We start from the raw sequence: 27,897 nt of genomic DNA, 5'->3' as shown, positions 1-27,897 counted from the left end.
CAGCCAACATGGCTCAGTGGTTGAGCGTCAACCTATGAACCAGGAGGTCATAGTTCCATTCCCTTAATCCCCAGTGTGGGGCGTACAGGAGGCAGCCAATCAATGATTCTCTTTCATCAGTGATGTTTCTATCTCTCTCTCCCTCTCCCTTCCTCTCTGAAATCAATAAAAAAAAATAATATTTTTAAAAGTTGGTTGTTTAGATGATATCTTTACATTTCCCATGGCACCTGCCTACTATCTCTTCTACAGAGCCTCAGTTTTAGGAAGATTTGTAAAATCAGTCTTTCAAATTCTGGAAGTCGGTAAAATTGGGAAACATTGATAATTATCTTCGCTTCCTCCTACCTTCCCGACTAAACACTCTTTTTCACACCTGGGACTTGTTTGAAAGTCCCAAGTGCTTTCTGCCGGCCACAACCAAACCTTAGGTGTCTGTCTCTACTAAGGTGAAGACTGGAATTTCAGGTTCAACATAGAAAGACTTTGGGTTGTGATGAAGTTCCCTTCCCCTTCAAGACACTCGGATTTCATTAAACAGCAACGTCTTAAAAAGGTTGAAGCTGCTGAAACCGGTTTGGCTCAGTGGATAGAGCATCAGCCTGCGGACTGAAGGGTCCCCGGGTTCGATTCCGGTCAAGGGCATGTACCTTGGTTGCGGGCACATCCCCAGTGGGAGGTGTGCAGGAGGCAGCTGATCAATGTTTCTCTCTCATCGATGTTTCTAGCTCTCTATCCCTCTCCCTTCCTCTCTGTAAAATATCAATAAAATATATTAAAAAAATAATAATAATTTTTAAAAAAAGGTTGAAGTGCTAACAATGGACTAACTGAAAGTGGAGTTTGGAGTAGACAAGTGATCCACGTCTGTGCCCACAGAAGTGATTGTGTGACCCTTCCCATCATCTGCGTGAAAATATTTTAACTTTGTGTTAACAAATCATGGGGACTTACAATGGTGTGACTACTCAACTTTATTAAGAACATCATAAAACAGTACGTTTAACAAAGGTGTGTTTATTATTCACATAATGCTTATTACATTGTTCTTGCCTCCATTTGACGGAAAGCCTGGCCAGTATCTTCCTCTAGGCGCTTGACTTGTACTGTGTGTTCTTTATTTTCATTTATTTATTTTGTGTGTGTGTGTTCTTTAGACATGGAGTTCCCTTAGCATGCAACATCCAAATATCTGTCACCAATGCACTCTTACAGGGTATTTATGACATTTGGTCATAGTCAACGTCAACCGCATTCTGTGGGAAAGAGTGAGTGAGGTGTTGGGGACACATACAAAATCACAAAAACATTTTCCAGTCAAGCACACTTTAGCCACGATCCATTCCACTTTGAGTAGCATTACATGCGCATTCAGGGAGAGTTTTAAAATATTTGCAAATGGGAAGGAAAGGGTCAAAGGCTGAACTGAGCGTGAAACACACTGTCAGCTAATAGAGCGGCCCTAATTAATTTTCTCCGCCTCCGGCTGTAGAGGGGTAATCAATAAAAAGTAAACCCACAGGTTAAGCCTCTGTAGAAATCCAATTTGTAACAGAAAACAAATGAAGGGCTCATTACTTATAAGGGAATTCATTGTATGATATCTGTCAGATAGCATCTCTCTAGTGCACTTTAAATATGATTCAACATCAGGGTAAACACATATTCCAGTGATAATTTCTTTGCTTCAAATAGACCAATTTTAGGTTCTATCTTTGGGTATTATCTTCAGATGTGCCTATGGTGCATCCTCATGAATATTGGTTGGGTGACTCATTTAATCCTCGGAGAACAGATTTTTAGGGAAGGGGTAGGCAAAAGTCAAGTGACACAGCCGCTCTGTGAATATTGGCTAAACGTGGCAATCAAAAAAGTCACAGAATTTGTATTTTAAAAAGGCTAAGAGGTTTTATTGTATGTCTCCTATTTCGTATCCACCAGTTTGACTATATATAACTAAGTCTACAGCGTCTTCAACATGACTTGTCAGCGTGTGTAAAGTTCAGGAGGGTAATCTCTAGAGAAAAGGTGGACCTACACTCACCTGCAGTTCAGCACCAAGATTTATTGTAATCTAAGAAACCCGGTGGTAAAGGGGCAACCTGATAAACCAGATCTTGTCAGCCCGACTCTGGATCATGGACACAATTCTATTTTGAAAAATACAAACTACTAGAAGTTAGGATTTGATTACAGTAACATTCTTGTTTAAAAAAAAAAATGAGTCGGTCGTGTGTGGGCGTTGTGAATACTTTTGCTATCTAAAAGCTATCAGGAATGACTAAAAAATATCTGTACTTCATTTATGAATGTGGACCCACTGGATCAGAGTCCTACTTCCCAGTCTAGGTTGTACACATGTTTCTGGTACCTTGATCCTAGCAAGTGCCCCTGTTCTTGCCTCAGCCCCATCTTAATCACTGCATCCTATTTGCTGAAAAGTTACAGTGATGAACTCAAAACCGCAGGGGTTCCTGAAAGCTGCTGTTAAATTAAAAACACAGCTGCCAAAACTCTTTGCAAATGACTTCTCTATCAGAACCAGTATTTCCCACCTGTACCAAGCGGGGAAATCTCTTTTAGGTGCCGAGGGAAGAGTGATAAAGGTGGTGAGTATTTTAGTCAAGGTCCCTTGGGAAAACGGTTTTGTGTTTGATTCTTCTGAACCCCTGAGTCATCCCACATTGTTGCTGTATCTGTAGCATCATTAGCAATGTAACCGATTAATTTTTTAAAAAATACAACAGGTAGAACCCTTAACTCTAATGTTCCTCAGATCATAACAATACCAGGTCAGCTGCAAGTCTTCCCCAAAGTGGAGCTGGTCTAGTCATACATTCACTTAGTTTCAAAGAGCAGGAAGCCTGCAAAGGTGGAGAAGCGTTGGTGGTCCCCATGAAGAGCGCCATTGCCCATTCGCAGCCAAACCTCATCTCCTTTGGCCAGCTTCAGCACTGCGTGGTTGCTGGACGTGTCTGACTTCCCCTTTGTCTCATAGCTGGAAAGAGAAAAAGGCCCCGTCTACTTAGGCTCCAGGGGTCCTCAAACTTTTTAAACAGGGGGCCAGTTCACTGTCCCTCAGACCATTGGAGGGCCGGACTATAGTTTAAAAAAAAAAACTATGAACAAATTCCTATGCGCACTGCGGGCCTGGGACGAGTCGGCTGCTAAGCAGGACAGGCAGCGGCCCCCGGCGGGCCGGATAAATGTCCTCGGTGGGCCGCATGTGGCCTGCGGGCTGTAGTTTGAGGACGCCTGATAGGCTTTGCAGTGGACCGCCTGCCCTTTACCCAAACCTGCCCTCCCCTTCTCTCTCAGCTCCCGCACATTTAGGGATAGTCCTGTGATTGAGTTCTTTCAAGGACATGGGAACAGACCTGGCCAGTGCAACTCTCAGGAAGACCCCTCCTTGATCCTTCCTCGTTATGATTGTGTGGGATGCTAAGGACAATGACCAGAATGACCTTGGAAGTTGTGTGTTGAGACCTGAGTTCTTGAAGACTGTGTAGAGGAAAGATCTCTATTGTCCACCACACCTGGAGCAACCACTCTGGACTGTCCCATGAGGAGAAAAGGGGTTTCTGTGGTGGCCAAGCCTTCACACTGGGCCAATGTTGCAGTAGTTTAGTCTACCCTAGCTAAATTAGAACTTGGTATTAGAGGGAGGGCTGCCAAACTAAAATACAGATGCTCCTTGATTTACGATGAGATTATGTCCAAATAAACCCATCGTACGTTGAAATACCATAAGTCGAATCATTATGTTGTACATCTGAAATGAATACAATTTGTATGTCAACTATACCTTAATAGGAAAAGTTTTAAAAAATTAGCTGTTCTACCTAAGTTGATTGTTTTTGAAGGTCTTCTGGTAGCCACCATTAAGTTGAGAGAAAAAGGTATGAGATCAAGAAAATAACAGGCTGAAAAACTGTCAAGAAAATAACACTGGATGTGATTTATTAACATATATAACTGACTGGTAGCAAATAGATCAGAAATCTACATTTCTGAGAAAATGGTATTACCACACACACACACACACACACACACACACACAGAAACAAAAAAAACTGGCCTAAAAAGACTTTGGGATGTTCAACTAAGTCCTCTTAGCCTTCAGATTGGTACGAGCAGAAAATGGGCTGTGAAAGGCCCCCTCAGAGAACCTACTCATGAGATATGGCCCTGGAGACACCTAAACAAGGACGACCCTCCCAGAGGTCAGCATCGGGGCCAAAGAGACAAATAGCCCAGAGACTAACTTGAACAAAAGGACTCTTCATCCTCTGAGTGGGCTCTTGGCTGAATATATTAACTGCCGTTTAGGGTACTTCCCATGGGGGCAGAGAGAGGGAGACAAGTATTCTAAGTGTGGGGAGAAGGGTTCAACAGATCTTTGATAGCCAGAGAGGCAGAGAAGGCTGGCTGTTCACTAGACTTCACATCCCCCCTTCCATAGGAGCTACTGACATCCTTGCTGTCTCTGGCTGGGTAAAGTTAGGCGGGGAACAATGGGGCACAGGCCTCTGAATAGAATGCCTGGTGCCTAAAAATTTCCACGAGCTTGCTGCACCTTCCTCCTTCTGACTGTGACAAAGACAATGACGGGCGAGAATTTGGAAGTCAGTTGTATGGAAGGCAGAACTGCTTTCACCAGACTATGTTTTCAAAAACCAGGCAGAGCCCACACCCTCCTCCCAACCTCCACACACCCCCTCCTTCTCCCTTTCTGCCTCAGACCTTCCCCCACCTAGACCTGGTCAAGAAGAATAGAGTCCTAAGGTGTATGAGCCACTATACGCTGTATCTCTTTGTTACAGCACCTTCACCTAAATGACTCATCTTTTTCTCTTTTGGCATTTCAGATATCTCCTACCACTGGTGGCCAGGCTCCAGAAGAAAATGTACAATCCTCACAACTCATCAAAAATAACGGAAGCACGGCAGCATGGATCAGTGGTTGAGCACCAACCTATGAACCAGGAGGTCACAGTTCGATTCCTAGTCAGGCCACATGCCAAGGTTGTGGGCTCGATTCCCAATGTGGAGCATGCAGGAGGCAACCGATTAATGATTCTCTCTCATCATTGATGTTTCTATCTCTCTCTCCCTCTCCTTTCCCTCTCTGAAATCAATAAAAATATATTTTTAAAAAAATAACAGAGAAATGATAACAGCCCCAAAATTTTCCATAGATAACTAACCACCAATTTAATTGTGGGGAAGATGTTAGCTCTCTGCCTCTTTCCCACATCTTATGCTTACATCACAGTAAATTGAAATATTTCTTTTAAAAATAATTTCCTCCTCAAGGAGCCCTAGTGCCAGGTTGCTAAGATAGATATCAGAGCAATAGCTCGGCCAGGAGAGAAGAACCTACACCAAGCTCTCAATCCATCAGCCCACAAGGATGGTAGACAAGGCCATCAATGGGGCTAAGCTCTAAGCAAAAGGGCTGAGAGAGTAGGAAAGCAGAAGGAAAGAATGAGAGAGAAGGAAAGAGATGATGAGTTAAAAAAAAAAGTATACAAATGATTGGTTATGGGGAGCGTTGCTAGTAATTAATTCATGGCCTTTTAACCTGTTTATGCCCAAGTTCATCAGGTTTGTTTATCCCAATTAGTAGTTATAATCTGGCCATATCCTAGTGTGTGGGAGCTCTCAGGGATGAAGGGTCCACGTCAGGGTCTATTGATTCCTATCTAGTCCCTGGCATTGGCCATCCCTTGAGCAAACAATGGTGGCGTGGACATTACCTTCGATCGAGAAGGCCACCCACCTGTACATGCTGAAGACCGTGTTGCCGTTGTGCATGAGGTACACATACACTTCCTCCACGTCTTCGTGCTTCATCATGCTGAAGGTGAAGAAATACACCCCTGAAAAAGGCAGGCGTTTAATCACATGTATGTTAATATATGGTACATTGAGGACCACGAGACAGCAGGCAGATAGGCCCCATGACTTCCCACTTCTCTTGTTGATATTCTATGTGGTCTGCAGGTTCCTCTGGGCCCTTATTTGCTCGAGGGCTTCTTTATCTGCTCTCACCTTCAAACTGCTTTCCTTTTTTTTTTCCAGACTTTCTCAATGTGTATCGTGTGTGTTAAAGGAAAGAGTCGACCTCATTTTGGCTGCATGTCATTGCCTCCTCTTACCCCTGACCAAGTGCTCAAGGCAAAGTTACAGAGTACAGAGTACAAAGTTCCCAGGTACAGATGAACCTTCTTCAGCACACACCTTGGGACTCACATGGATAAGGCACAGAGCCCTGAACAACAGACACCCGGCCTCCGTGGCCCAGGAAAATAATAAACCTGTGTAATGAACGCCACAGATTCAGCCAAAGAAAAGACAAATGTGTATTAGCGCTAAAGAACCAGTCCCGATAATTCCTCACAGTAGACATTGTAAGTAGGTGAAATTATGTACAATAAACAGAAAGATGCAACGTTGACTCAGCAGCATGACCTTGCTCCTATCAATATGAATCCTTCTCATCTGGAAAAGGCAAACATATTTTAAAAGATACGAATTTCTTTGTAAGACTCCAGGGCTCCTAATCGAACGCACCTTAATATAACCTGATACATTCGAAATGCCAGTGTAGACAGACAGTACATTTACTGGGTGATTAAGAAGAATCCAATCATAGGGAGAGGAGAGAAAAGGAAAATCTCCTCAACTCCCAAGTGGCCTAGATTTGAGAGTGCATTCTGGGAAGATGACTGAACATAACGCACCAGGCTCTCATTGATGTCCACGCTGCATTTTTTAAACTAATGGCCACATGTTAGTTTATTCGAACTGCTGTAATACAATACCACAGACTGAGTAGCTTATAAACCGTAGACATTTATTTCCCACTAGAGGCCTGGTGCACGAAATTCGTGCATGGGGGATGGAGGGTGTCCCTCAGCCCAGCCTGCACCCTCTCCAATCTGGGACCCCTTGAGGGATGTCTGACTGCCCGTTTAAGCCTGATCCTGGTGGGATCGGGCCTAAACAGGCAGTCGGACATCCCTCTCACAATCCAGGACTGCTGGCTCCCAACTGCTCGCCTGCCTGCCTTCCTGATTACCCCTAACCGCTTCTGCCTGCCAGCCTGATCACCCCCTAACCACTCCCCTGCCAGCCTGATTGATGCCTAACTGCTCCCTTGCCAGCCTGTTTGCCCCTAACTGGCCTTCCCTGCAGGCCTGGTCACCCCTAACTGCCCTCCCCTGCAGGCCTGGTCCCCCCCAACTGCCCTCCCCTGAAGGTCTGGTCCCCCCCAACTGCTCTTCCCTGCAGGCCTGGGTCCCTCCCAACTGCCCTTCCCTGCAGGCCTGGTCACCCCCAACTTCCCTCCTCTGCCGGCTTGGTCACCCCTAACTCCCCTCCCCTGCAGGCTTGATCGCCCCCAACTGCCCTCCCTTGCAGGCCTGGTCCCTCCCAACTGCCCTCCCTTGCTGGCCATCTTGTGGTGGCCATCTTGTGTCCACATGGGGGCAGGATCTTTGACCACATGGGAGCAGCCATCTTGTGTGTTGGAGTGATGGTCAATCTGCATATTACTCTTTTATTAGATAGGATAGAGGCCTGGTGCACGGGTGGGGGCCAGCTGGTTTGCCCTGAAGGGTGTCCCGGATCAGGGTGGGGGTTCCCTTGGGGCGTGGGGCGGCCTGGGCGAGGGGCTTGTGGTCGTTTGCAGGCAGGCCATGCCCCCTGGTGACCCAAGTGGAGGCCCTGGTATCTGGGGTTTATTTATCTTCTATAATTGAAACTTTGGAGCCTGGAGTGGAGCCAAGCCTTCTGCTTGCTCCGTGGTGGCAGCCATTTTGGGGGGGATTTATGTATCTTCTATAATTGAAACTTTGTAGCCTTAAGCGGAGGCCTGGGTCGGCCAGGGTGTGTGGAAAGCTTGGCTTCCTCCATCACCGGGGGCAACCCTAGCCTCCTGCTCTTTCCAGATCCGTGGCTGCCGCCATTTCTGTTTGGATTTATGTATCTTCTCTCATTGAAACTTTGTAGCCTTGAGTGGCGGCCTAGGCCATCAAGGGCAGGCGGAAAGCTTGGCTTCCTCCATCGCCGGGGAAACCCAAGCCTCCCTCCTGCTCTCTGTGGCTGTAGCCATCTTGGTTGGGTTTATTTGCATATTTGCTCCTGATTGGCTGGTGGGCGTGGCTTTGTGGGCGTGGCTTGTGGGTGTAGCGGAGTGGTGGTTAATTTGCATAATACTCTTTTATTATATAGGATAGTTCCAGAGGTCAGAAGACTGAAACCACAGTGCCCGCTTGGCCAGATGAGAGCCCTCTACCAAGTCATGGACTTCTGTTTGTATTGTCTTTTGGCAGAGGGGCCTCTTTCAGGCAGGCACTAATCCCACTCATGAGGGCTCCACCCTCATATTCTAATCACTCCCCAAAGGCCCTACCTCCAAAAGTGATCATTTTGGGCATTGGATTTTCAATGGAGGGATGTTGAAGGGATGCGAGCATTCAGCCCATAGCAGGCTCTGTAATAGAAAACCCCAGAGACATCTAAAACCAGCCCTGCATTGTTTAGTCCGGTGGTCGGCAAACTGCGGCTCGCGAGCCACATGTGGCTCTTTGGCCCCTTGAGTGTGGCTCTTCCACAAAATACCACGGCCTGGGCGAGTCTATTTTGAAGAAGTGGCGTTAGAAGAAGTGTAAGTTTAAAAAATTTGGCTCTCAAAAGAAATTTCAATCGTTGTCCTGTGGATATTCGGCTCTGTTGACTAATGAGTTTGCCGACCACTGGGTTAGTCTCTTTTCCAAAGGTGCAATCAAGTAAGCTGGAAGCAGTAAGGGTAGATGCTGATGCACCTGCTTCTGAGTCAAGTGGAACCAAATAAAGAAGTCTGATTATGCTTCACGAGTGCAGGCTCGCATACTCAATGTTCTGGGATTAAAATAAATAGCATACAAATCAGCCATGTCCATTCATACTCCCAGGTGGTCCACAGGTGAAGAAAAGTAGAGAACTCGAAGAAAATAGTGTATATGTGTTCAGTTTTTTACATTTTACAAAACTTCCTATTACACGCACACACACACACACACCAATTTTCAATGCCTCACAAAGATAAAGCTGGAATCAAAGGACAGGAAAAGATCTTGGTTTTCATGAAGAAAAATGATGACTACTGTAATAAATGAACTGCAGCAGCATTTCAGAAAGAGCAGACTGAGAAACCGGATGGTGAACAATAGAATCCCTGGAGTTGGAAATACACAAATGAGTACGTATCACATCCAGTCAGAGGACGCACTTGTACTGCGGTTTTCAGATGTTACTGTAACTGCAAAAATCAACCTTCTTTGTCTCGTCACTCCCAAAGATGAAAATCATAAAACAGTCCTTTTGCAATCTACTGAATGAGGCTTAAACAGTCAAGTGGGAGTCAAAAGGGTAGTTGCTATTATCAGAATCATATCCAGCCCAAAAGAGTTCTAAAAAACGACTGCATCCTTGAGCTTCCATTACAAAGCCACTGAAAACTGCGACCACTGACTGGCCTTGTCAAGGTATTTATGTAAACTTTGTTTAGTGCTTAACAAAACAGTTCTAGGAAAATCATAAACTAACCCTTCAGAGCAGAAAGATCACAAAAGAAGTTTTAAAGTGGATGGAAGCATGATGAAAGACTGCTTCTATCACTTCATATGACATTCACACCTGACTTTAGCTGGGTAGAGAAATAAATCAAGGCGCACATTAACAGCATTTGCAACAAGTCTAACATGGTCACTGCATCCATCAGAATTTTCATCTTTTCCTTCTGGGTACCATATAGAGAAACAAAAGGGATTGAAAAGAAACACCTAGAAGTATCCATTTCCTGCAAAGCCAAGAGACAAAAACAAATAAATAAAAACAACAAAACAATAAACTTTAAAAGTTGCATGGAGGTGACAAGGGGGTGGGGCAGTGGGGTTTGAGGAGGCCATATAGCGGCAGATCTCAATCAGTGCCAAGAAAAACACACTCCCTGATGGAGAAAGGCCCCTCTGAAGGACAGATACTGACAAGAAGCTCCTCCTGTGAGCCGAGCTGAGATGAAGCAAAAGTTATGTTTTGGGGGAAGGTTGCTAAATAAAGTGCAGAAGGTGTGGGAAGCAGCCCTGCAGTGGTGGATCCTAGAACCCGCCAGCAAAAATAAGATGTCTAAATGCAAGAGAAATGGCAAGTGCCAGGCTGGGTTCAGAAGTCTTGCTGGACCCAGAGCAGTCTGGGGAGGCAGAGGAAGTGCGACCACACAGGGGAGACACACAGAGGGACTGAAACAGGAAAAGCAGTGAGACCCCTGACAGCAGGGCAGGGAGCCACTGAGTTACCAAGCCCGGAAGGCTGCTGGGCCCATCCTCACCCAGAAACAACTGCCTGTAGTGAGTGGGTCTAGGAAAACCCAACTCATTCAACCATTAGTTCACTACTTTAAAAACTAGAAAAGCGCAGCAAAGATTACCAACAGGTGAAGAATACTCATCAAGAGGAGATGTTGTTATGCAGTAGATGAAAAATGTAACCAAGTATTCCATCATGAGTTTAAAATATAGCAACGAAGTAAACAGGAAAAGATTATGAAGCAATGCAGGAATTCATAGTAGAAATGGCCAGACAAAAGGGGGAACTAAAAATCGCGACATCATGATTAACATTAAGACATTTAAAAGAAAAAATCATAGAAACAAGACAAAAATTGGAAGAAGTAAAAAGAAGATACAATTAAGAACATGAAGGATAGAAAGAGAAGAAGCAAACAACAGGAAATGGAAATGAAGAGCACTGAAAGATTACAGAAAATAACAGACACAGAAGACAAAGAAAAGTTAAAAACAATGCAAACAAGGTATAATTGGAGTCCTTTAAAGAAGTTAGCCTGTGGTGTGCTAAGGTGCACTGGGAGGGGGCAGAGAGGGGAATGCTTGTAAGTGGTCCACCCTACAAGGGAGTATTTTATCACTGACATTGTTTAGAATGGCTGGCCTGTGAAGATAATAAACTCTGACTGATTTTTTTATTGGTTTCATTATAGTTTTAAAATATTCTCTAGACCAAGTACCTCTTATTACTAGGTTTCTTAACACAAGTCAGACTGCTCCCACTGCCACCCCGCCTTAGCACAACAGTGAGAAGGAAAAACAGCATTTATGTTTTAAAAAGTAACTCAAAGAAACTTTTCTGGACAAAAAGAAGGGTTAAAACCCACATATCAAAAGGGAACAATGCAGAGCAGGAAAAGTTAACTCAGAATGACCAACACTTATTCTAGAAAAATCATTGGACTTTGATGTTAAAGCAAGAATTCTTTGGTAAGTCAAACAAAATGATTAAGTTACTTATAAGAGAAAAAAGTCAGACTTATTTCAGAGTTCTTTGGGTCAAATGCCAGGAGACAGGGGGAAAAGAGTTGTAAGCCAAGGTTTTTACACGCAGCTCAAGTTACCGCAGAGTACAGAACATGTGAAGTCCCGGGAATACTGACGCCATAAGCTTTAAGAAAATAATTAGAGGCTAAAATTTAGCTGGTAAAGAGATGCCTGCGAAACTCTGGTGGAATACCTAATAGTGAACATTGAATATTTAAATTACATGGTAAGTCTAAACCAATAACCTCGGATTGAGAGGCACTAATCTAAAATATAACCCTCCCTCCCTCCCAGCCTCCCTGCCTCCCTTCCTTCCTCCCTCTCTCCCTTCCTTCTTTCTTAATTGCTGAATGGATCAATTCAGTCATTCATTCATTTTTTATATCTCACCTGACACTGGGGCCCCAAATCTACCAGTCATGACATCAAAGAAGTTTCCAATGTTGGTCTCAACGCTGCTGAAGATGATGCCACTGTTCTGGTTGCTGAAGTGAGTTGCCAGGGAAGCCATGAAGGCAATCTAAGAAGAGGGTGGGTGGTTACTTAATAGACAGCTTATTTTAAAGAAGTAGGTTTTTATACGGGTCAGTTTAGTTCAGCAGTACCTGTAACAGCAAGACGGGAAATCACGCGAACGTTCATCTATGGCGAGTGAATTACATAAATCATGGTCCTTTCTAACATTTTTATGCTATGTAGCCACTAAAATGATTGTACATATCAACAGTCTGATCATGCATTTCAAGGAATGTTAGACTTCAAAATGCTGTTTAAAATGTTAAAATTCTATTACCAAATCATATTGGGAAAATTTGGATGAAATCTTCTACTTATACCTGTTAAGGGCACCTCAGTATAGTAAAGATTTGAGAAGCCCTTAGCCACGGTGTAACCACTCACAGCTTTGGGGTTAGAGGTGGCTTTGAGAATGTGTATCATCCATCTTACTAGTGAACTTTAATCTGGACAAGTGGCATTGACTCCTTTTATTTGTAAATGTATACTGGCACGTGGCTCCAAGGTTGCTAAAATTATTAAGCAACATTCATTAAAATCTTACAAAAGCAGTTAGAGGAACACACAGGACCTCTTAGTCTACAAGGCCCAGAAGAATGATGGAATTCATCCACAGTCAAACAACCATTATCTAAGCCCAAATAAAAGGCAAAGTTTCCCCCCCATCGATCTTTCAGACAGTTTATATATTCAAGTTGCAAAAACCCTTTTTATTTAGCCTAGCTTCAAATTTGGAAAATGGGAGATGGGCTGACATTCAGGGTCGCCTTGAATTTGGTCTATTGAGGGAGTTGGGTTTCACCCTTTAAAGATTTCTCTACTCCCTAAGAATGACTGCAAAGCACTCTGAACAGCACAGAGCTTGCGCAAACCTCCTACGCTAGAGATGAGCAAACTGAGACTCGGATTTCCTCCATGCTGGTGCCTGAACCTTCTTTCCTGGACCATGAGGCCCAGGACAATGCAGACATCACCTGGAGATCATCGGGCACATACCTGCAGTTCCGGTGGAATCCCCGGGTAGCCCTTTTCTCCTTTGGGGCCATGCTGCCCTCGCTCCCCTCGTGGCCCCAGGTCTCCTTTGTCTCCTTTCTCACCTTTGGCCCCTTCATGGCCAGTGGCTCCATTATTGCCATTGTTTCCATGGTTTCCTTAAACAATCAGACACCGTCACATGAGAAAGCCCCACCACTCATACTCACCATCTATTCCCATACAAACACAGCCCCCACATGTACCAACTCAATTGTAAAGGGGGACCATTTGAAACAATCCCAGACACAGCCATGGAAGCACCATCAAATGGGATCTCCTTTAAACGGGACACTCTTAAGGCTGCAACACCTGTTTTTCTTATAAAACAGAACTTAGATGAAAAAAAAATGTGTAGAAGACTGATGACCAAAGCATCATTTATGGTAGCAAAGATTAGAAACCACCTAAAGGTCTCCTAATACTGGAAGGACTAAACTAAAAAAAAAAAAAAAAAGAGGTACAACTGAGAGATGATGTTTTATAGTCATAAAAAAGAATGCTGAACAAAAGTAATAACATTAAAAATATTCATTGTAGGAAAGAAACCAAGATGGCAGCATAGGTGAACACCTAAACTGCTGCCTTGCACAACAATTTCAAAACTATAGCTAAAGGACAGAATGGACATCATCCAGAACCACAGGAAAGCTGGCTGAGTGGAAATTCTACAACTAGAAGGAAAGAGAGGGGCACACAGAGACTCAGAGGAGCTGCAAAAGGCTGAGGTATGGAGACACATGCGTGGAAAGGATGGCCGGCTGAGTGCCTGGCTAGCTTTCTCTAGCGGGAGAGTGATGGAAGCTCCTGACTACACTGAACCCTAGTTCCGACTGCACTGAACCCCAGTTCCGGGCGAGACCTGGGGTCCCAGACTCATACAGTGGGGAGTCTGGACTGTCAGGAAAAGAGAGGAGTGCACGGAAACTCAGGGGAGCCGTGAAAGGCAGAGGTCTGGAGGCACGCGCATGAGTGCGTGCAGTGAGGACTGACTGCTGAGTACGCGGCTGGCTTTTTCTAGCGGGAGGAAGACGGAAGCTCCCGACTGCGCTGAACTCCAGTTCTGGGCGAGAATCTGGGAATCCAGATTCATTAGGGGAGAAACTGGACTGTCTGGCAGTGGGCAAAACTTGAGGGTGGCTTTCTCTCAGAGGTGCTTGCAGCGATTACCAAGGGACACTGAGACCCAGGGGCCTCATAGGGCAGGGCTGATGGGAAGCCAAGGCTGTCAGCTCAGCCCTGAGACTCAGCCCCATCAAAGCTGAGCACAGAGGCTTTTGCAATTTTGCAAGTCTTGTCTCATATGGCTGTCTCCAGCACAGAAGTTCTCCTGGCATAGACACAGCTGATCCTCACAGCTAACTGGCCTGGAGGTCAATTTCTCCCAGTGATACCAACAACAATCAAGACTTAACTACAACAAGGCTGTACACACAGTCCACAAAGGGGTGCACCAAGAGTGTCCACCTCAGGTAACTGGGGAGGCTGAGCCACTGGGCCATATAGGACACCTACTACACAAAGCTACTCTACCAACTCAGGGAAGCAACGAAAATGCGGAGACAAAGAAACAGATCACAAACAAAAGAAATGGCGGAAAGCAAACGACTGGATATAGAGTTCAAAACCACGGTTATAAGGTTTTTCAAGAATTTCCTAGAAAAGGATGATAAATTTAGCGAGACCCTCAAGGATATGAGAAAGAACCAACTAGAAATTAAACATACACTGACTGAAATAAAAAATATTATACAGAGACCTAACAGCAGACTAGAGGAATGCAAGAATCAAGTCAAAGATTTGAAATACAAAGAAGCAAAAAACACTCAACCGGAAAAGCAAAAAGCAAAAAGAATCCAAAAATTTGAAGATAGTGTAAGGAGCCTCTGGGACAACTTCAAGCGTCAACATCAGAATTATGGGGGTGCCAGAAGAAGAGAGAGAGCAAGATACTGAAAACCTATTTGAAGAAATAATGACGGAAAACTTCCCCCACCTGGTGAAAGAAATAGACTTACAAGTCCAGGAAGCGCACAGAACCCCAAACAAACGGAATCCAAAGAGGACCACACCAAGACACATCATAATTAAAATGCCAAGAGCAAAAAACAAAGAGAGAATATTAAAAGCAGCAAGAGAAAAATAGTTAATTACCTACAAGGGAGCACCCATACGATTGTCAGCTGATTTCTCAACAGAAACTATGCAGGCCAGATGGGAGTGGCAAGAAATATTCAAAGTGATGAATAGCAAGAACCTACAACCACGATTACTCTACCCAGCAAAGCTATCATTCAGAATTGAAGGTCAGATAAAGAGCTTCACAGATAAGAAAAAGCTAAAGGAGTTCATCACCGCCAAACCAGTATTATATGAAATGCTGAAAGGTGCTCTTTTAAGAAGAGGAAGAAGAAGAAAAAGGTAAAGATAAAAATTATGAACAACAAATACATATCTATCAACAAGTGAATCTAAAAATCAAGTGAATAAAAAATCTGATGAACAGAATAAACTGGTGAATATAATAGAATCAGGGGCATAGAAAGGGAATGGACTGACAATTCTCAGGGGGAAAGGGGTGTGGGGGGTGCAGGAAGAGGCTGGACAAAGGTTGTACACCTATGGATGAGGACAGTGGGAGGGAGGCAAGGGCAGAAGGTGGGGTGGGAACCGGGTGGAGGGGAGCTATGGGGGGAAAAAAGAGAAACAATTGTAATAATCTGAACAATAAAGATTTATTAAATTAAAAAACATTCATTGTATTTTTCTATAGAAAGGTTATCTATCCATCAATAGAGATAGCATGATACTATGTGTGTGTATGAATATATATCATGCATGTGTGTGTGTGTGTTATACCTGAAGGGGGAAAAGACTAGAACAAATTACATAACATGGACAGAACATGAGTGATTTTTGTGTCATTCTACATACTTTTCTATTTTCTTTCTGTGTGTTTTTAAAAGTTTTCTTCAAAGGACACATACCCCTTTACAACTGGGAAAAAATAAAATCTTTGATAAAAAATTAGAATAATTTTGAAAGCAAGACTTGGCTAACAACTTCAACTCTTCACTTTATTTTGCCATTATGGGACAATATTTGTAGCTCTTTTCTTTTTACATTTGTTGCATTTCGGGCCCTTTCGCTGTTGACTCTGCCTGCTACCTTTGGTCAGGTATCATAGCAGGCTTGCCACCCTTCCAGATGGATGAACTTTGAGTGTGTTTATAGTTTAGTGAGTTAATGACTAAACTGCTCCTGATGGGGAACATTTAGCCAAGGCCAGCCTGTCCTGTCACCTGAGAAGAGTTTACCCAAGAAGATTTTAGAAGAGTCTGAATATCTCACCTTGAACCACTGTACCTGCTTCCTGGTGTCGTTGATGGTCAATGACATTGATTCAATGCCAGGAATCACAGTTTAAATTCTAACGGGGCATTTTCTCATTTCATTTTATTTTTTAAATATATTTTTATTGATTTCAGAGAGGAAGGAAGAGGAAGAGAGAGAGAGAAACATCAATAATGAGAGAGAATAATCAATCAGCTGCCTTCTACATGCTCCACACTGGAGGCCGTGCCCACAACCTGGGCATGTGCCCTGACCGGGAATCCAACCGTGACCTCCTGGTTCATAGGTTGACGCTCAACAACTGAGCCACGCCAGCCAGGCAGATATTTTCTCATTTTAAATTTAGTTACATTCAAGAAGCCACTCAATCGTATTTAAAAAATTAAACCTAATTTGATAGAGATTAGCACCAATGGGATAAATCAGGGAAGAGCAAGAGGACATTTGCCAAACCCTGAGAAAAGGTCTAACCCCAGGAATTAACCTGGAGAGAAGGAAGACAACTAAACCCCCAAACAGAGTTGGAAGTTCTAGGATGGAGAGGACCTGGGCTAACCTTTCCCTGTCTGTCCAAGGATACTAGCAAGTTATCCAAACCCCACATGCCTGAGACACCACTCAGTAGAGTAGGGGTAGGTGAATGGTGGGTCTAGAGAGGCACGGTGGAGCTCTACAGCATTCCCTGTGCCTCCACATATGCAAAAATGTTCCCATGAGACCGAGAGAGCCATAAAAGGCAACCCAGGGTCGCTGAACATGAAAGGTGTCGAGGCCAGGGGAAGAGAAATTGAACTGAATTAAGAATCTGACAGAAGGATGGGTAGCTCAGTGAATGGCATCATGGAGCTACCTGTAGCCTAGACCAGGAAACTCCCCTCTCCTTCATACCCTCACCTCACAAATTCCTTGAACGTTAGATACAGGGCATCCCACGAACCGCACTGTGGCAGAAACCTGAAGCAAGAGCATGTCCCCGTTAAGCTCAGGTAGTTCCCTACTCCATGCTTCAAATGGAATCATAAACAGTATAGAGGTTGTACTGCTCCAGCTAAACTGTCCCTATAAACCCAGTCTACCCAACCCTCCTTTGGCTTTTCCATGCATACACTTTGGATCACACCCAAGCAATCTCAGATGATTTGGCTTCACCCCCTGGCTCCCATTTTGGCACAGTCTGCAATTAGGCTGGCACAGTGCATCTCTCCCATCCTTACCTGGAATGCCAGGGGGGCCGGGAGGTCCAGGCGGCCCTTGGTAGCCTCGGAAGCTATAATCTCCATGGCAACACTTGCTGCAGTCTGGGGGCAGTCCTCCCGGTGATGGAGACTTTAAAAGGAGACAAAGAGAAACTTCAGAGCAAGGTAATTAGGACTTTTGCATTTCCTCTGGCCTTGCTCCCTAGGTAAGTTTAACTCCAAACAACCCACAACAACATCAGAAAAGATGGGTTGGGGTGGGGATGTCAATGGCAGAAGAGTCAGGGTTAGCTAAGATGAACCAAAGATCAAAAGGTAAAGGAACCAAGAGAATCAATAGAAGAACACACTCTTTGGAAAGGAGTGTGAGTGGGGCTGAGGGTGGGGTGTTGGGCAGTATCCCTAGAAGCACTTTTTCGCTGCTACTCATGACAGCAAGCGAGGAAACTTCAGAAACACCCCCTTTTTTCCCAGGAGCCTCAGATGCAGCTAGATTTGAGTACATGACCCCCAAACGAGAATTATCAACTTTTTACAGAACATGTATAAGGTAACTGCTAATACTCCTTTTTTTTTCATGGTTTGTGCAAATATTATACTAGATGACAACAAATACAGAAGAATGCGGCAGAAGGCAAAGCTCAGATCATGATAGTTCACAGGATAGAAAAGATCCAGAGTAGCTTTTTCCCCCCAATGAAAACCATCAGACCTGCCTTCCATTTACCTGTCCTTCCCTTTTTTGGGGGAAAAAAAGTATCAGCCTCAACTCAGATCCTGTGGTTATGGCATTGGCCCTTCCCCAGTGGTCAACAAGACAACATTGATACTGAGACTGCCTAGGAATTAGCCTTCCTAGCTCTGTGAGACCACATTGTCTGACCAAAATGTTGTCATCAAAGCATACTTTGGATTAATTTATGACCAAAAGAGGAAACTGAGCACAAAAAAAGGGGGGTGCTTTAGAAAGTAACTTCACAGGGTGATCTGATCATAAATTCTAAATTCCTAACTGGGCAGGTCATGGTGGGTAGTCACATCCCAGGTCTATAACTTCTTTAGTGAAAGGTTTTAAGGGAGCCCTCTTGATTGTTCCTGTGCATCTAGGTTAACATACCTTTGAAAGACCAAGGGGATATTAACCCTCAAGAGAGCACATAATCTTGTTAACTATCCTGAAATCCAATCCCCACCTTGCATTTTCCAATCTGCCTTATGTCCGGTCCTTCATTTCAAGGGCATAAAAGAAGCTGCAAAACTGTTATTCCCAGGACCGTTTGGATCTTGCTCCCTGGTGTTGTCATCAGTTTGCCTCAGATAAACGCATTGTTACAAAAAGAATTATCAACTTTACATAGTTATTAAGACTATGTTCGTAATATTGGGTTAAGAGTTCTTAAAAATTCTCAGTTGTAACTCCAGCTTTTCAAACAGCCACAGAACCCTTACATTACCATAGGAAATCAAGGAAATGAAGTATTCATTAGTCCAATACATGTTTATGAATTATCTCATTTTAAATTTAGTTTCATTTGAGAAACCACTCAAAGTTTTATTTCAAAAAATTAAACTTCGGTTGATAAATATTAACATCGATGGAGAGAAGTCCTTTCTTTGTCTTGAAACAACTTCAACTTCCTCTTAATAAGATTTAACATGATGTTCCATTTTGTATTCCACTTCAAACTTTAAAATGATTACCACATTGTTTGAACAAATATTTAATGAGTACTTAATGAATACTAAATGTGTTCAAATGTGACACTGAGTTAAATGCTTATTTATTTAAAGATAAACTTCTAAAATGTGTGTTTTCACTTCAAGGAGCTAGAGATCTAGGGGAAGTTGATTGGCAAGAGAGTTCGAGTTGCTTATAAAACTGGAGTCTCATCTAAACTGGAAACTTGCCTTTCAATTATGTCATACAAATACTTGTGGAAACTTTCCTAGACACCAACTGTAATTCAGTGGTTTCATGAAAACAGCATATTGTTGCTAAGGGATGCATAAAAAAGAAGAAAAAGAGGAATTTCAAAAGAAGAGAGAGGGCGATAGAGAGGGAGAGACAGAAGGAGGGAAAAAATGTAAAATTCACATTTTATAATTAGAAATTCAAGCAGAAAACTGGATAAAGGCTTCACATTGCTGTACATTTAGACTTCACTTTTTTTTGTTTTGATGGACTTGGATGCCGGGCCAGCGTGGCTCAGTGGTTGAGCATTGACCTATGAACCAGGAGGTCATGGTCAGGGCACATGCTGGATTGTGGGCTCCATCCCCAGTGCAGGAGGCAGCCAATCGATGATTCCCTCTCATCATTGATGTTTCTATCTCTCTCTCCCTTTCCCTTCCTCTCTAAAATCAATTAAAAAATATTTTTTAAAAATGGGCTTGGACTTTTCCCTTATTCTCTCATTTCTTTTCCTAAAGGTTTCCACCAAGCTGCTCCTGGCGGATGCAGAACACTGTGTGTAGCCCAGGCATTCTCCCACAACAGCTCAGAGCCCAAGTCTTGAGTGATCAGGCGCTACCATTTGGAACTAACTCTCGGTCTACTTTTCAGTCGACCAGACCCAACTATGGACAGGTATGAGAATCCATGAAAACCTGTTGTAAAACTGGTGGCGAAAAAGATAATCAGCAAAAGTAATTGGTCTGAGACCAAGGCTTTCAGACACTTGGAAAGTCAGACACCACAGCACTGCCCCCCTTCCAACTCCCATGCACTCTGAGGAGAAAGTATTCCATCATTTCCGGTATGATCTTGCTAATGTGAAAATACGGCTCTTTAAGCTCCAAGAAATCCGGCGCCAATAATGGGTTTTAGAGAAGAAGGGAGTGGAAGGAGGTAAAATCCTGATGTGGAACAATTTGTTTATGAATAGAATCGAAATACTGAGATGTTAAGAATGTCAGAAAGGCGACTGGACTGGAGCCTGGAAGTCCCATCTCAGTGCTGTGTGACTTCAGGAAAGTCATGCCCCCCCAGACATCACTTTTTCTTCTCTACTAAATTAGAAGATTGAGTAAGATGGTCATGAGTGTTTTTTTTCCAGCTCTAAGATGCAAACAAAGATACTAAAATATTTTTCAAAACCTGAAATAATGACTTAGATTTTGTTTTTAAAGTCTAGTATCTAGGCTAGAGAAATTAAGTCCAGGAGATGGGGTTGTTCAGTACCAGAGCTAACTAGAACTGGGGTGCATGCCCAAGCTACTTGGGGTGCTTTGAGAGCATAGAGCTGCCACCAAAACAGGGAGGGACTTCCGGTCACTACCTCTTGGGCACCTCCGGAGAGCCCTCCTGCAACATATCACGTGTTCCTCCCTCTGGCTGGCTTTCAAAGCTCAGTCAAGTGGAGCAATGTTAGTGAGTCTTTGGATGGATTTTTAGAATAAGGTGACAGAACATGTGAATTAAGACATTTCCTCCTAAGTAAGCACGAATTAGGTCGTTACCATCTATCACCCTCTTAAGTTTATCAATCCTTTTCCCAAAATTAGGTCAAATGTGAACACCGAGGACATGCAAATGGGCAGTAGGGGAGGAAGGTGACCCTAAGACAAGTTCTGTCCATTTTGAAGATGGAGGCCCCAGAGTAGCTCTTCAGAAGTCAACTCTACCAATATAGTAAGTAACTTCTAGGACTTACTATTAAGGGACTCCATAGCTTCCTCTTTAACCCAAGTAAGAGGGACAAGAAAGAAGGCAAGGAGAAGTAGGAAGAGAGAGAGAGGGAGAGAGATGTCTAGAACGAGGAGGGGAGACTGATATAGGTGAATGGCGAAGAGCTGCAGAGAAGAAAATGCCAGGGAAAGAGTCCAGGTCTGTTCACCCCCATCTCTGCACACTCCCATCCATGGACCCTATGGGCACGGGCATTCTCTAGAGCCCAAACCTGACACCTTATTGCCCTGCTATGAACAGACAAACCTACTTTTCCTGGCAAAGTATGACCTAAGCTCCTCAACCAGCCAACAGCACCCTCCAGCCCGGCTCTGAAACCATCCAGGTCTTCCTCCCACTTTGCCCATGGACAGCCACCCTTTGGTTTCGTCTTTGAGATCCAACTCAGTGCCCACCACTCTGACACTTTTCCCCCAACTGTCTCTTGTGCATTGAGTTGGCCACGTGGTATTTAATTATCTATTCATTTACGGACACTAGAATGCTTCAGAAGTGATCGGAAGTAGGACCTTGGGCGTGTTTATGGCCATCCTAAAGCTTGGCACACAATAGAGGCACGGGAAATGACTGGTGAAAGAATGAATGAGGAGACAGAAAAATTAAAACAAAAGAAGAACACAGTACAATCCTCAATTCAGGTGGGTTTCCATATCCATTGGCAGAAGAATTGCTTTGAAGACGTCTAGAATATCAATGACTAAATCTCCTCAGTATCTCCTGTTAGTGGTTTGTTTGGAAATATGTTAGAGAAGCAGAGGAGTTTAAAAGCCCCCTGACTTCAAAAACAGACAGAAACTGACTTCTTGCCCTCCCCCCATCTGATTTCAGCATGCTAAATGCCCAGGGGGACTAGAAGGTGGGGTGGAGTAGATATTAATTTGGACTTTAGTGGCCTGCTAGGTATCGGCTGCCAAGAAATAATGACGGATGACAGTCTACATCTGCTTTCTGCTGCTTCTAGGGGCTCACCCTGCCAGAGCCGGGAAGGATCCAGCAAAGATCCCATCGACTAAAATAGAAAGTCCAGATCAAGGTTTGGACGAAGGGGAAATATCTTCCCCACAATGGAAAACACAGCTTAGCATCACTCACCCTGCAGCCAAAAGCCTGTCAGACGAGAGGACAAGCTCTAAAAGTGCCTTTCAAAATGGAGGTTGTATTTAAAGGTCAGCATTTCTTCTGCGGCTCCTTAATTAAGACGCAATTTTTCCTTGGCGCAGCCCCACGGAACCGAGTGGTTAGAGGCCCCAGGTTAGTCCTAGATCTACAGGTGGTTCTGTGTGTGAACTTGGTCTGAGCAGATAAGGAGTCTCAACCCAAAGTCTCCACCTGTGGTAGGAGGGGTTCAGATTTCAACTGCATGTACCTTTTGGGGGCCTATTGAAATGCATCAAAACAGTCAGTTCTTGTGGTGAAACCTATTTGTTCAAAGATCATATAGTTCAAAGTAACTCTCCTTTCCCCCTCATCTGATTTCAGCATGCTTGGTGCCTAGAAAGTAAATCAGAATCTGTTTCTCCCTATGTTGTTCCCCTAAAACCACTACAATGTCAATTATACTCCAATTAAAAATATGTTCAATAGTTTTGAAAAGACATTTTTAAATCTGTTTCTTCCTGTTTTTAATGTTTAAAAGAAATTGAGCCCCACCAATTCGCCATTCACTACACTGAAAATTTAGCTCACTCCCATACTGCCCTAAAAGGGTTAAAGATGAATCTAATGAACAAAAGAAACTGGTGGATAAAATAGAACCAGAGGTATGGAAACATGGAACAGACTGAAGGATCTCAGAGGGAAGGGGAGGGCAGGAGGTGGGAAGAGATCAACCAAAGAATTTATATGCATATATGCATTCATTACCTATGGACACAAACAATAGGGTGGTGAAGGCCTGGGGCGGGACGAGAACCCAGTGGAGGGGGCCATTGGAGGGAGAAAAGGGGGATGTTTGTAATACTCTCAGCAATAAAGATTAAATTTTAAAAAAGAGTTAAAGATGTTCTCTTATTGCTGAGCTCTTAGTCTGAGAAATTAATCCCATCCTCTGTGACTATCAGGCATTCACTCATACAATAAGGTTTACATTTTAAATATATAGTCTTTTTGTTGATTGAACACTTTTGTTTATTTTAACTCTTTGGTCCTTTTTAAAAAATATGTATTTCTTCATTGATTTCAGAGAGGAAGGGAGAAGGAGAGAGAGACAGAAACATCAATGATGAGAGAGAATCATGGATCGGCTGCCTCCTGCACGCCCCCCACTGGGGATCAAGCCGGAAACCCAGGCATGTGTCCTTGACCGGGAACCGGGGACCCCCTCAGTCCACAGGCTGACACTCTATCCACTGAGCCAGGGCTCTTCGGTCCTTTTTAAACAGACTGAACATAGAAACTTAGCAACCTAGAAAGCTATAAATCAGATCACCTCGCCTGGCATAAAAGGTCACAGTAAACTCTCAAATCAAAGCAAAACCTCCAGGGCAGCCTCTCCCTGCTGGGCACTGATTCGGAAAGCCCAGCTCTCTTAGGGTCTGCAAATGAGCCTTCTCTAGAACAGCCTCCTCTCTCCAAACCAATGGAAGGGGGACCCCAGTCACAGCAGAGCAGGGAGCTGGCGGCCCCCAGTGTCCTATTTGGTGGGGCTCCACGGCAGCCTCTGTGTCCCAGCACACCGATGCGACCTCTGCTGGCTTTCTGAGAGACCCACAGCCCCCCTCGTGCACAGAGCACCCCCGAAAGAGACCCACAAGCAGCTCAGCAGATTGCTCAGAAGCATCCCCCCTGGGCATCACAGCTGAAGCAGAAGCAAGGACAGCCACTCCCAGTAAAGCCTTAGAAGAGAATTCTGAGTACCTGGCCCCAGAATGGGGTGATCTGGGCTAGGTCATCTACCTCGGGGTGCGGTAGCTCATCGGGCCTCGGGGGTTTTAGGTCTGCAGACGCGTTATTAGCCGCAGTCCCCATTCTAGGATGGCTCCGCTCTCTCACTGTCTCCCTCCTGGAGCCACTACGGACGGTCTGCTGGTGGCTCTGCACTATTCTGGCCACCACTTTATTAGCTCTTCCGCTCACCTCCATGTATTCGTCTTGACACAGGCAAAAAGGGAGGAAAAACAGAGCCAGCAGATGCCAATGGATGAGCCGCCCCGGCATGGTTCTCAAGGAGCCCGGAGCGTCCTGGGGAAGACGGCCGGCTCAGGCGCGCGGTCTCCTCGGGGCTGGAGGAGTGCAGCCGGCCTGGCCCGCGGTTTTATACTTCGCCGGGTAATAAATAAGGCTGCAGGCATGCCAGCGGGGAAGCAGAACAGCCCATTCATCACTTCCCCACATCACAGGCAGCGCGGGCTTGCGCGCACAGCTCCCAGTTGCCGGGGTTCGTAAATGTCACACCTTGGCCCGTTTTCCTGGTTCCAGCGTGAAAAAAAAAAAAAAAAAAAAAAAGCATGTGCGACCAGCTGGAAACAGGGAGCGTGTGTCCAGGGGCTCGCTGTCGAGATGAGACAGGGGAAGGCTGCGCCCCGCAGTCTGAGACGCCTTTTGGAAAAGCCTCCGGCGGGCCTGCCAGGAAATCCGGCCCGAGAGGCAGTGGGAACCCGCCAGGGCGATCCAGAAAGCTCCTGCACTCGCTCTGAAAAGGCACCATTTCCCCCACCTTAAAGGAACTCATTTCCCCTCCCGCCTCCCCGACACCAGCAGCAGAAGGCCATGGGGTGGGTCCTGAACGCCAGGCTGCATTCAGGCGGAGTCTCTGGGGTTAGCAACTGCGTGTCCCTGTCCAGCAAATGCTCTTTCCCTGAACTGCACACATCCAGCAAACACATTTCCCCGAGTTTCCAAAAGCCAGAGTGAAGTCCAAGTTCACCAAGTTGCTGTGGTGGATGCAACCAGGACATCCTCCTTTGCACTGAAAGAGCGTCTCTGGCTACTCTTCCTTCTGACGTGTTGTTGGTTGAAATCGAACACATGGACGCGCTGAGCCGAACGCAGGCCTCCGAGCAGAGCAGGATGGAGGGGGCCCTCGTGTCCTTTGTTCTGCTCACTACACTTTTATTAATTCTGCTGAAGGGCGAATGGACATGCCTAACCTCTTGGCGATAATAAATTAAGAGAATTCATATAGAGCAGGGGTCCTCAAACTTTTTAAACAGGGGGCCAGTTCACTGTCCCTCAGACCGTTGGAGGGCCGGACTATAGTTTAAAAAAAACAACTATGAACAAATTCCTATGCGCACTGCGGGCCCGGGACGCATCGGCTGCTAAGCAGGACAGGCAGCGGCACCCGGCGGGCCGGATACATGTCCTCGGCGGGCCGCATGTGGCCCGCGGGCTGTAGTTTGAGGACGCCTGATATAGAGTTTACAGTTAAGGTGGCTTCTATTTATATACGTCCCTTACTATTCCTCATTCGCTCACATAATAATAAGTCACTGGAGGAGTGAGAGACCCCGGGACTTGCAGGAAGTGGATGAGTGCAAGTGTCTGATGCCAAGCGGACAAGGGGCCCTGTTAGAAGGCCAACGCTCAGAGGGGCCAGGCCTGATGGTGAAGCTGATGTGACGGAGCAGCTGGAGAGAGCGGGGGCTGCCCTCCTGTCTCAGCTGCCCCCCTCTCTCAGCTGCCCCCCTCTCTCAGCTGCCCTCCTCTCTCAGCTGCCCCCCTCTCTCAGCTGCCCTCCTCACTCAGCAGAGAAGCCCGAGGGCTTTACCACCCTGCAACTGCCAGACAGCTGCCCCCACGCCCACGCCCACGTCCACGCATGGGAAGGACCTGGTGCTGGGGACGGAGTGAGTGAGAGTTCTGCTGTAACAGAAGCTCTGCAGTTGACAACTGTAGACCTTGGGAGCCAGGCTTATCCAAAGCAGGCAGATCCCATATGGTGGGGTGTAAGACGCTCAGCCAGCCCCATTCTACAAGTCTACCCCACGTTGTCCACAACCTGCCCCCTGGAGGATCTCTGCTTCTGCCCCTGGGATGCAGCACCTCAAGCATTATCTGACACTAGCTCTAACTGGGGGTTGTTTAACAGACCTGGAGCTGGAGACGGGAAGGCTAGTCCCCGGGCCCTGCGGACAGACAGACGGGTGGATGGACGGTAGCGGTGGGAGGACAGGTCCTGAGCTGTGTCCCAGGGGGATGCTCCTCACCAGCAAGACCCCGGGGCGAGGAAGGGCTCTGAATCCAGGTCACCCCTTCGCCAGTTTTCTAAGCGCTCTCTGGCGGCTCCCTCAGCCCGGACCCTCTGGCCAAGTGGCTACACGTCAACCCCTTCTGACTTTCAACGGCATTGAGACTTTCCTTTGGTGTTTTCAAGCCTTCCATCTATTCTACTGGTTCTCAATCTTGGCCGCATAATAAAATCAACCGGGGAACTTCTAAATATATTCGTGCCTGGGCCCCGTCCCAGACCAATTGAGTCAGAATGTCTCGTGGGGTGTGGGCACCAACAGCGTTTACAAAGCTCCCCGAGAAGATTCCAATGTGCAGCCAGGGTTAGAAGTCAGTCACTGGCCCGTCCTCTCCTTGACTCAAGGAGAATAAATAACGTCTATACTTTTTTGAGCACTTACCACGTGCCAGCCTGGTACTTCTTTGCTTCATTCAGCTCATTACTTTTCTCAGTAAACCTCTCACCCCCGGATCAGAGGCCCAGAGAGGTAACGTGACTTGCCTGGCGTCACACAGCTGGAAGGGGTCATCAGGATTTGCCTCCACGGGTCCTGCTGCCTCCCTCCAGAGAAGCAGGGAAGACCCAAGGCAGGCTGCCCGCAGACAGGAGGCCAGCTCATGGCTCACGGGGCCTGCCTGCAGGAATCCGCGGTCAGAGAGTTACGAGTTGAAATGTATCACCCCAAAAAAGATGTTGAAGGCCTAACCCCCAGCCCCCATGAGGATGACTTTATTTGGAAATAAACTCCTTGTAGATGCGCGTGTTAAGATGAGATCATTAGGATGGGCCCTAACCAGACACGACGGTGCTGTTACCAAGAGGAAACGTTTGGACACAGAGACAGACGCGCACACGGGGACAACACCACGTGAAGACGAGGGCAGAGATCAGGGGATGCGTGTGCCAGTCAAGGATCGCCAAAGGCTGCCGGCAAACCACCAGAAGCCAGGGCCAGGCGTGGTACAGTCTCCTCCTGCCCCCTCTCCCTCCTCCCCCTCCCCCTCCCCCCCCCCCAGTCTTCAGAAGGAGCCAGCTCTGTGGACACCCACACCTCAGATGTCCAGAGGTCTGAGACGATACATTCCTGCAGTTAAGCCACCTGATTTGTGCCGCTGGGAGGGCAGCCGCTGCACACCAGTGCAGAGCATGCAGGGAAGCCTGAAAAACTCCAGCCGAGGAGACAGCAGTCCGAGAAGATTTAGCCACTTGTTCAAGTTCAGGAATGGCTTGTAGCATGGCCCCAGACAAGACCCCCAGCCTCCCAGCCCAGGCCCTTTCAAAGCCTCAGTGCCTCCCCATTGCCTGCATTTTAACCGTGGCTCCTGTTAAATCCTCCTTGGGGCTGTGATCCTGTACCTGTGGTGGCAACGTCCCTTGTTCAAAGGAGTGGGTTAGAACTGGGCGTAACTTCTTGCCTGTGGGCTGAGTATGGAAGACATCTAGGATCATAGTCTCACTAGCACACGGCCTGTCTGTGAAAGCTCCAAAGGATGTCTGGGGACACCCGTCTGCTAAGATCTGGGGGGACTCCTGCTTGTTCAGCGGCCCCAAAAGTCCAGACAG

At 45.8% G+C, this 27,897-nt stretch overlaps 1 protein-coding gene across 2 annotated transcripts; it reads right to left on the bottom strand.

Annotated features, from left to right (window-relative positions):
- Positions 1-954: 954 nt before the first annotated feature.
- On the bottom strand, positions 955-24,490 carry C1QTNF3 (C1q and TNF related 3; the record flags this gene model as incomplete). Of its 2 annotated transcripts, none has more annotated exons than XM_080680073.1 (6): positions 955-2,998; positions 5,783-5,882; positions 11,769-11,898; positions 12,891-13,045; positions 17,495-17,606; positions 24,240-24,490. In XM_080680073.1, 6 exons carry the CDS (start codon positions 24,318-24,320, stop codon positions 2,839-2,841), a joined length of 738 nt encoding a protein of 245 aa, XP_080536199.1. In that variant the 3' UTR covers positions 955-2,838. The 2 variants fall into 2 exon arrangements, with proteins under 2 accessions (XP_080536199.1, XP_080536200.1); XM_080680074.1 differs by having other exon boundaries at positions 963-2,998; positions 24,021-24,320.
- Positions 24,491-27,897: the final 3,407 nt, after the last annotated feature.

This window comes from Plecotus auritus, assembly GCF_963455305.1.
Source record: "Plecotus auritus genome assembly, chromosome: 7".
Lineage (NCBI taxonomy): Eukaryota > Metazoa > Chordata > Mammalia > Chiroptera > Vespertilionidae > Plecotus > Plecotus auritus.
This window is presented reverse-complemented; position numbering and strand designations above follow the sequence as displayed.